This window comes from Talpa occidentalis, unplaced genomic scaffold (assembly GCF_014898055.3).
Source record: "Talpa occidentalis isolate TD23 unplaced genomic scaffold, MPIMG_talOcc4v2.1 talOcc4.4, whole genome shotgun sequence".
Classification (NCBI taxonomy): domain Eukaryota; kingdom Metazoa; phylum Chordata; class Mammalia; order Eulipotyphla; family Talpidae; genus Talpa; species Talpa occidentalis.
In genome coordinates, this window is record NW_023604295.1 from 57,657,129 (window position 1) to 57,667,388 (window position 10,260).

At 36.7% G+C, this 10,260-nt stretch overlaps 1 protein-coding gene across 8 annotated transcripts in view; it reads left to right on the forward strand.

Moving 5' to 3' along the window:
- CBLB (Cbl proto-oncogene B) overlaps positions 1-4,295 on the forward strand; it is a 200,051-nt gene extending 195,756 nt beyond the window's left edge. For all 8 annotated transcript variants that reach the window (XM_037525620.2, XM_037525618.2, XM_037525619.2 and 5 more), the window contains one exon: positions 844-4,295. In XM_037525620.2, coding sequence (XP_037381517.1) covers positions 844-1,103 — 260 coding nt within the window. In that variant the 3' untranslated portion in view covers positions 1,104-4,295. The remainder of the gene's footprint in view (positions 1-843) is intronic.
- The last annotated feature ends 5,965 nt before the right edge of the window (positions 4,296-10,260 follow it).

Here is a 10,260-nt window from a genome sequence, read left to right on the forward strand (position 1 = left end):
CCTTGGGAATCTGCATGGGATGTAGCCTAGAATTTCCTTTTCTCCTAAAAAGATTACTTTCCACTCATGAGCACCAATGTCAGTTGGTTTCACTTTGAAAAGCTTATTCTCCACTGCTAATTTTGTACTTTTTTTTCTGTTTTGATTTTCTATTTAATTGCCTCAGACCATGTACATTATAGGTGTGCATCATTGTAAATCAACATCTGTATAAACTCTATTAAGTTCACTGCTAAAAGGGGTTAACTAGGGCGAACGACAGAATTACTTTTCACTTCCTGCACTGTTATCTGGCTGTCTGAGGAAAGCACAGATTTATTTCCATTGAGCCTATTGATAAACAGACTTAAAATACCCATTTTCCTGCACTTTACAGTTTTATTAATTTGAAAAATCATATAGGAAGAGACTCTCCAAAATTTATTTCTCAGGACAGATAATCTGTTGGGGAGATCTTGCCAGGAACATATCCCTGTTTGTAAATAGATTCACCACTAGTGAAACTCCCAGTCATTTCTCCACCACAGTGTTTCGAGAAAGGTGGGCTGCACTGCGAAATGGAAGCCACCCTTGTTCAGGCAGTTGTTTTATTTCCCTCTATGAATCTTATTTCATATGGCATAAAATTGGGGATGTATCTGCATTCATTTCTCAAGATTCCAACATATCCTGCCTCAGTTTTCAGTATTCAAAATGGGAATATAAGCCTACCCCATAATACGTAAACATAGAAAATCATTTGCAGAGATAATGAAAAATAATGTTCTCATTAGAAATAGTAATGTGATAATGTCATCATTTTTTTCTCATTGTTAAATGTTCTCTTTTTAAAATTCCACACAGATGGTTCTCAAGCACCAGCCAGACCTCCTAAGCCACGACCCCGCAGGACTGCACCAGAAATTCACCACAGGAAACCCCATGGGCCCGAAGCCGCATTGGAAAACGTCGATGCAAAAATTGCAAAACTCATGGGAGAGGGTTATGCCTTTGAAGAAGTGAAGCGAGCCTTAGAGATAGCCCAGAATAACGTTGAAGTGGCCCGTAGCATCCTCCGAGAATTTGCCTTCCCCCCTCCCGTCTCCCCACGTCTGAATCTATAGCAGCCTGAACTATAAAAAACAAGATGTAAATCGATGAATATTCTAGGAGTGCGGAAAGAAGTGAAATGGAATTCAGGAGAGAAAGTATCTCCTCCTCAACGTGGCATCTGGAGAAGAGAGAGGCTTAGAAGTGCTGCTTCTCAGAAGACAGCTGCTTGCTCAGGAAGTCAGCGGCTGGGCTCTCTTATTTTTGCTAGCCATACTTTTAAATCAGGGTTGAACTGACAAAAATAATTTAAAGACGTTTACTTCCCTTGAACTTTGAATCTGTGAAATGCTTTTCCTTGTTTACAAGTTGGCGAAGTTGCAGTTTTTGTTTTGAGTTTTTTGTGTTTTGTTTTCATCCCTGTACTGTGTTCTTCTTGGGCCCTTTGTAGAGCGGTCAGGTCTGCTGTAACATCCCCCACCAGCTTCCTTGCTGTCACATCTACAATTAAGTCCTATATGCATTTTGATTGCTCCCATTCCATCCCCCTCTCTACCACCTCCCGGTCCAATTCCATTTCTCCCATTTATAAGATGCTTTAAAGGTTCTGATTTTCAGCATATCAAACTAATGCAAAAAAAAAAAAAAAGTGTGGCCTTCACTACTGAATCTTTTCTTTGGACACCATCACTGTTGAGAGATGGGGAAAATCTGAATGTATAAAGCATTTTTTTGTCAATGAACTGCCTTTTTTAAATAAGGGGTTTTCATATACTATAGAGGCACTTCCATATTTTGTGTAAATTTTGTGATCCTTCAGTCTTCCATAGTCTCATCTTTGTTATCCCAGGGGTGTCATAACTCTGTATAAACCTAAAATACTAGCAAGCAACTACTGCAGATGTGGGAGAAATACACTTGTTCACAACAATGCTGCATTAAAGTTACATGATGAGGACCCTGATATTTAGGTCTGGTTACTTAGGCAGTATAAAGGGGCCATCTCCCTGAAATATATTAATAATTTTCCAAGTTATAGTCAGACCTTGCTCTAAGTGGAATGGAAATCATTTCCTGTTTGAGTGATTTCACTCTAGTATCTAATAGGTTTAGGAATCATCCCATATTGTGGTGGAAACAATCTTTGATGCACTGCTAAGTGCCAATGCTACTGTGGCAATATTTTTTGCAAATTTCTTTCTCTCTGTAATCAAATTAAAGTTCATATATTTAATTTGTAGATTCTTACTGCCCACATTGCTCCATCCAATCGGGTAAAAAAAAACAAGAGTTTTGCCTTTTATTGAGCATCTATGATGTGCTCAGCGCTGTTAGGCACTGTGTTTTTAAAGCACAAACTGTTGCAAGCTAATTCCAACAGTGTGTTATTTGTTACCTGTACTTTTGATAAGTCTCTGATGGACAAAATCTAGGTTTCCAGCAGAGCTTCAGAATTTTCAGGCAACTTACTTTTTTTTTTTTCTTTCCTGAGAAGTTAGCAGAGAAATGAGAGAAAACCAGGTGTATGTGAAATGCTTGAACCCACAGGTTTTCTAAATATGAACTATGTTTGTGCACATATCTGCCGCTCCTTTCTTAATTTCAAAGACAATATGATGTAAAAGATGCATCTGACAGAGAGCCTCTTCAGGAATTGAAAGGACATGGCTGAGCATCTAGCAGACACAACTGAAATAAATGAAACTTGGGTAGTCAACCTGGGGCGGGAAACCAGTGCATTCCTTTGCAAAGTGACGTGCCTTTCCTGACAGTCTGGCTATCAAGATAGGGCGGACTTGAGGCGTCAAGGGACTTGGATAGTTTGTGCTCCTGTTTTATTTCAGGTGATTCTGACTAGTTAACTGTCCCTAAATAGGAATTTTTACTGTGTCTTAGATGTTATTCCTGTGAGTAGGTGTGACTGCAGTTTTTTATACTTTTAAAAATTGGATTGGGAATTTTTCCATTGCTTTATAAACCATATTATGTCATCATGATTTCCCACTTGTTTTATCAGTTTCTGATGTCAGACTAGCACTGTATATTTTATGACTTGCTGATCGTAAGTACAGTCTAAAAGCCAAAAGTTGTCCCTTCATTGTGATAATATTGTTCTAACACTGATAAGGGAATGATAAAATGCTGAATGCTAGAAAATACAGTACATTTGAACATTTTTCAAGTATGAGAAACTGTGAGAAGACTGGTAATGATACCATACATTTCCTTAAGGATTTGCAAAAAGAGAAACTTACTAGTCTCCACCAAAATCTCTCTGCACCTTGTACTCAAGTTTTTCGTCATAAGAATGAATCTAAAACTTGTACAGAAAAGAATGGAAAGAAGAAACTTTATCAAATACAAAAAACCATTGCTACCTATTCCCTATGACAACCAACAAAAGAAAGTGAATAAACCAAAATACATTTTATTTCTAAAAATGATTATCCAATAATGACTGGAAATGATCCACACTCAGTTCCACTCTGATTCGAATAGTTTGGCACGCCTCCCATCTCTCCAGACTTGCTAATACATTTTTTTAAAACAGTATGACATAATTGAATCCAACATTCAACCTGCTTGTCCCAACCCCCAAATGTTCTGAGGGTAGAAGTACTTATCCTCATTGATAGTCCAATAAATTAATCTCCTAATCTTTTCCACCTTTATGTCTGCAACATCCTGGCCAAATATTTTAGAATTGATCAAAACAATGCTTATGGTTAACTTGAACTTCTTCCAACAGATGACCTTTAACCCTTCCCTATCCACTTCTCCAAGCCCACGTTGAAAATAGTCTTAATAATAGACCCCTAATTACAACTTCAAAGAGCCCATTTTTAACTCAATGTTTCCTATACAAGAACACTTACAAATAATTCATAATGTGAATTTTTTATGTTTTAGTTCCAGAAGCATTTCCTACACTTTGGACATCTTTTCTTTCAGATTTTCAACTTAAAGCTTAATTTGCACTGAGTTATCTAACCTGGTTAAAATTTTATTTTCTCTTAAGCTGACAGATATGGAAGCCAATTACAAATGTTTTCAACAATACAGGTACTGCCTGTTGACCTGGAATTTTAGTGCTTCTAGGAAAAGTTTCCAGAAAAAGACAGCAATAGAGTGAAGGGTTTTCTTCCCAATTGCTATTTTTTTTAAATACCTTTTTAAACTTGTCTAATGTGGCAAAATAGTTATGTGTTCAATTAATTTATATTCATTCTTTTGCAATTTTGGTTATTATGTAAACGCAAGTACTTTATCTGTTCTTTTAAGTATTTTATAAAATGAATGTTAAAAAACAGAGTGGGTATTTTATTTTTCAAATGAACACACATTTCTTCAAAAGCATTTTTGTGTTATAACTTGTCATCTTGTTAGAAGACAATTGATTTAAGAGCTAACTGGACAAGGTGACACAAGTACCCATCACAGATTTAGCCATTACATACCAAAAGATATTCCACGGATAAGCTACCTCCACGTTTAAGAACTGAAAGTTAAGGTTATGTTAAGGTTGCAAGTAAAACCACATCTGCAAAAGCTGACAGTATCTAGATGACAAATCATAATTGATCATTCTGAATGAGCAATAACAATAATTCTCTAAATTCTTGATTTTTCTGTTACTAGACAGTGGCAAGAGAGAGAGATAGGAACAATGTTAATAACTATATAAGAAACCACAAGGGAATGCTGTGAATTTTAATTTTTACATGCAACGGCCCAAGTATAGTAATAACTATTTTCAAAGCACATACAATTAAATGAGAGACACAAGCAAGTAATTCCAGCACAATAAATACTATGCAAAATTTACCACATTGTGCTGGAATTATATGTTTAGAGGCTAAGAGCCGATTTTTCAGGCCCTTAATATATGCAAGGAAAGCATTTAATCCTTTGAACATCCATTGTTACTTCTAAGACCCTGGAAGAAAAGTAGGGCATGATACTCTCCTTTTCTCAAGTTTGACATATGATAAAGCTAAATAGTATTGCAGCGTGAAATAAGAGCAAGGTTTTTCTATTAAGAAAGGACTCCAGAAGTAAATCTTTTCAGCTAGGACTAGCATGTGTGATGAAACTGTCCTTTAGGCAAAGGTGAAATGTAGCAAGGCCTAAGGAACACAGAAGAGACTATGTGTTGTTGCCTGAAGATAAAGGTCTGTGCCAGCCACTCTGAGCTGTGGGAAACCACAGGATTAGGAATCATGCAGGTCAGAGATGACAGGACTCGTGAAAATACGAGGGGAATTAGGTTGTACCGAACAGGAATTGTCACATCAAATAACAATCAGGCAACAGACTAAAGGGAAATTTAATTTTTATGCCTCTTGTTTTATGGTCCTCTTGCTTGGTTTTTAAGGGAAAATTGGACAGTATTCTTAATTATCTATTTTTGCCTTTTTTCAACCTACTGCCACTTCACTTGGGTCCTGAATTAAGACTAGACTTTTAAATAGCCCATAATTGTCTTCCATTGCTCTAGTGCAAAACAAAGTGAAATTTCTGACATTCAAATCAATGTTACTACTCAAGGTAAAGACTTTAAGATTGTGGTTCCTCTTCTGCATTCCTCTTTATACTTCCTTCACATCACAGCCCCAATGTACTCCATCTTTGTATATACTAGGCCTTTTCAATATTCAGTTTTCTTTTTCTAGCCTGCACACCTTTATTCTTTGAAATACAGCTTAAGTATTGTGTCTGTAAACATTTCCCTAGCTCATCCTATAAGTTGAGTTGCACATATCTTTTCTGTCTCACACAGCACCAGTATTACAATATATATCATGTGTCTTTGCAAGTACTCCAGCTAGATTCACTAGTCAATTCCTACATCTCCGATTTCCAAGGCATGTGACATTAAGCAAATGTTCTAATCTCTCTGCACTAGTTGCCTCATCTAATCCTTTGAACAGCCATATTACTTCAAAGACTGGAAGAAAAGTAGGGTGTGGTACTCTCCTTTTCTGAAGTTTGACGTGTGACAAAGCTAAATAGTATTTCAACGTAAAATAAGAGCAATGTGAATTACAACCATACTTACATCAAAGGTTTGACAACAGGACCCAGTGAGTGAATAGTGATAATGAACTTAGAACATGCCCATTACAATGAAGTGTTCCATAAATGGTAGCTCTTATTTGTAACATAACCAGAACTATTAGTCCTCATTTCATCACCCACAATTCCCTGAGTAGACTACTAAGAAGTCTGAACTGTCTACTCCTAGCTGTGTGAGTATGATAACAGTGGAACAAGATTGTTATAGCTAAATTGAGATCATTTGAAACTTTTGAAGAGTAATGAGCTATGCATTTTACCAACAAATTGCTGAGTTGAGTTTTTAACATAAGACCTTTGCTACTACCATCATGTACTGTTCCTGTGCTATTCAAAACCCAATACAAAAAGGGTAGAAATTAGCGATGCTAAGCTGGCTGGACTACAAAGGCCACTCTGGGTGGGAGAACAACTTTCTCTCCTATTCACTACCGTCTAGACTAAATATGCCTAAAGTCTTTACCTTATTAATAACTGAAATGCACAATGTTGTTTTGCAATATAGAGGAAAGTGGCATAAATAGAAGATTCCTTTAGTTCCCTCATCTCAATGTACACAGATATTAATGAGGACTCTCTTTTCTTCGGATGAGTCTATAAAGACCCAAAGTTGAAACCAAGAGGTGATAAGTAAATGCCTCCATTTTCTAAATACTCACCCAGCAAATCATTCTAGAACCCATTAAGGAGCTGGCAGTAGAACTCTCTTATACAACAGATATAAGAAGAGAATGATGAATTCATGTGTTGACCTGAGAGATATGATTGCTGGGAGAGAATATTATAAATTAAATCCACCTCTGCCAATCCAAGTAATGACGCCTCCAGAAATGTTCATTTTATTCTATTTGGATGTGTATTTACACAGTAGACTTACTGATGTGTCATTGAGAGTGAGTGAGCGAGTGAGTGAGCAACTGAGCAGGGAGTTGGAGAGGGAAGGTGAACACAAAACAGTTGAAAGAAGTCTGTAGTAATCACCTAATAAGCAATTTTGGGGAAAGTAAGGACATATCACAGGATAAGCAGGCCCTTGTGATGGCAGCTGAGTTTGGGTCATTGTGACAGGACCTAAGAAAGCTGTCTGCCAGGAACAATATCTCAGTAGGAAAAGACTGAGTTACGTATCCCTGGACTAGTCATGAGGAAATCCAGGCAGATTTCTTATGTGTCAGATAATAGTGAGTCACCTAAGAACTTGCACATCAACTCAATGACAGAGTCCACAATTATAGAGTTACCACATAGGTCAAACAAACAAAAAAAAAATCAAGGATACACTGCAATGCAATACAAAATTCTACAAAAAAAATAATTTTCTCCCTTTAATATTTCCTCTTTCCCAATCCTGAGACATAGAAATAAAAGAATGGTAAAAAAAAAAAAAAAAAAAAAAGACATTGCTCCTTCTTTCCTAGCCCCTCACATTGAAGCCTGGCCAGGATCAGGAGACAGAAAACAGACTAGCATGGAATGGAATTTAGATGACCACATAATAGTGAACCTATGATGAGTCAAGATAAAGAATATTAAAGCTGTTGCGGTGGGGAATAGGTAACCCATCAGACTACCATCAAATTCTGAACAGAAATGCTACAGTGAGGAGAGAATGGAATGATATATTCAAAAAACTCAAAGACAGAAACTTCCAGTAAAAAGTCTATTTTTTTCAGATATAAGAAATGAAGTCTTTCTGAGACAAAAGCTGAGTTAAACATTTTCCCTACAAGAAATGTTGAAAGTTCTACCTAAAGTGGTTCACAAAAAATTGAATAAGTAGATAGAACCAGAAAACTAAGTAGCAGAGCAAAATATATAAAATTCACTCACACACACCCCACACATATTCACAGATCATAGTCACCCTAAAATGGGCTGAACTCACCAATCAAAAGGCACAAAGTGCTTGATAGATTAAAAAAGCAAATCACAACCTTCGCTGCTTTCCAGAGGTTCACTTAAGTTATAAAGAACAACAAACACATAAAGGGCGGGTGTAGAAAATGGGTCTTCCAAGACCATGGAAAATTCAAAAAGGCAGGACACACTATACTTAGATGAAACAGACATCGATCCAAATAAGATAACAAGGATGACATTATATAATGTTGAAGGGACCTATAGAGTAGGCAGGCATAACACTGATTAAAAAATATGCACCCAAGAGAAGAACACCAAATTACATAAAACGATCCAAATTACATAATAGACCTAAAGGGAAACATTGACAGCAACAGAATAGTAAGAGGGGACTTTAGCATTCCACATACACCAATGGACATAAATAGAAAATCAACATGGAAAAAATGACCTTAAACAACAACTTAGATGACATGGATTTAATAGATATTTACAGACCATTAAAATCCAAAACAAAGGAATATATATATTCTTTTCAAGTATTATGGAACATTCTCAAAAGTAGACCATATGTCTGGATATAAAACAAGTTTCACATTGATTCAAAAGAACACCTGTACCCCTATGTTTATTGCAGCACTATTTACAATAGGTAAAACCTGGAAACAACCCAAATGCCCCAAAATAGATGACTAGATCAAGAAGATGTGGCATATATATATATATATATATATATATATATAATGGAATATTATTCAGCAATAAAAAAGATAAACTTATGCCATTTGCAGCAACATGGATGGTGCTAGAAGGAACTATGCTCAGTGAAATAAGCCAGAAGGAAAAAGAAAAATATCAGATGGTTTCACTTATAGCAGGAAAATAGGGGAACCAAATAAGACATCAGTGTAAAAAAAAAAAAAAAAAACAGTACAAAACACAACAAAGTAAAAACGGACAATTATAAACCAGAGATATCCTGCAGGGGAGGAGGAGGGAGAGGGATCAGAGGGAGGGAGGGAGGAGCATAGGGGACTGAGGTGATGGTGCACGGGTGCATTGATGAAGGAAAAACTATGGGGACTATACCTGAGGGGGTGGGAGGAAGCAAATATTGTTTAAAAATGAACAATAATGAGACTCCCCGGTGGCGCAGCAGTTGAGCGCTGGGTTGCAAAGCTGCCCTCAGCCTCTGCAGCACCGGTTCTATCCCCAGCTGCTCCCCGGCCACCGGAGGAGGGTCCCACAGGGCGCGCAGACCTCTCCTGCCGCCCGCTGCTCCCCTCAGCAGTGTACTTCGGTCCTTCTGCCTGCTCTGCTCCCCGCTCTGGCTCTGGTGAATTCTCTCACCCTCCCGCGCTTCTGACTGTACCCAGTGCTTGTATAAATAAATAAATCTTAAAAAAAATAAAATTAAAAAATAAATAAAAATTAACAATGATGTAAAAAAATTTAAAATATAAAAAAATAAAATGTAAAGTTCTATTAAGATTAATAAAAATGAATAAAACAAGTTTCAATAAATATATGAAGATAGAAATCATATCAAGCAGTTTCAGATGACAATTGTATGCATCTACAAAATAAAAGAACAAAGCTAAAAGTCAGTAGACGCAAGGAAATAAAAATTAGAGCAGAAATAAATGAAATAGAAATCAAAGGACAATTCAAAAGATCAATTAAAAACTAAACCTGACTCCTTGAAAAGATAAAAGAAATAAAACTTTAGCGAGAACCATGGAAAAGATAAAACACAAAATCAGAAAATAAAGGAAAATGACAACAGATACTACAGAAATACAAAGATTTGTAAAAGTACTATGAACACCTAGAAGGCAAAAATTGGACAATGTAGAAGAAATGGAAAAACTCTCAGAAACTAAGAAACTCCAAGACTGATTGAGGAAGAAAGAGAAGCTGATCATGAGTAAGGAAATTAAAACTAACCTAAAGGATCCCAAACAAGGATTCCACACAGAGAAAAAGAAAACTTTAGACAAATGTCTCTGATGAATGCAGAGCCCGAATTCTAACAAAACACTAGCAAGCTCTTCAACAATGGACGGCCACAGGCCAAATAATGAAACAAGACCACTACCTAACCCCATACACAAAATGTAACACATAATGAATTAAAGAATTTAGAGACTAGAAAGATGGTGCAAGAGGCAGGTTCTTGCTTTGCTCTCAGAAGAATAATTTCAAAGTTAATCCACATCACTGCTACACCCAGAGAGTCTCATGGCATGGGGCTAAAACAGAACACCTCTTGGACAATGGACCGCACAGAACATG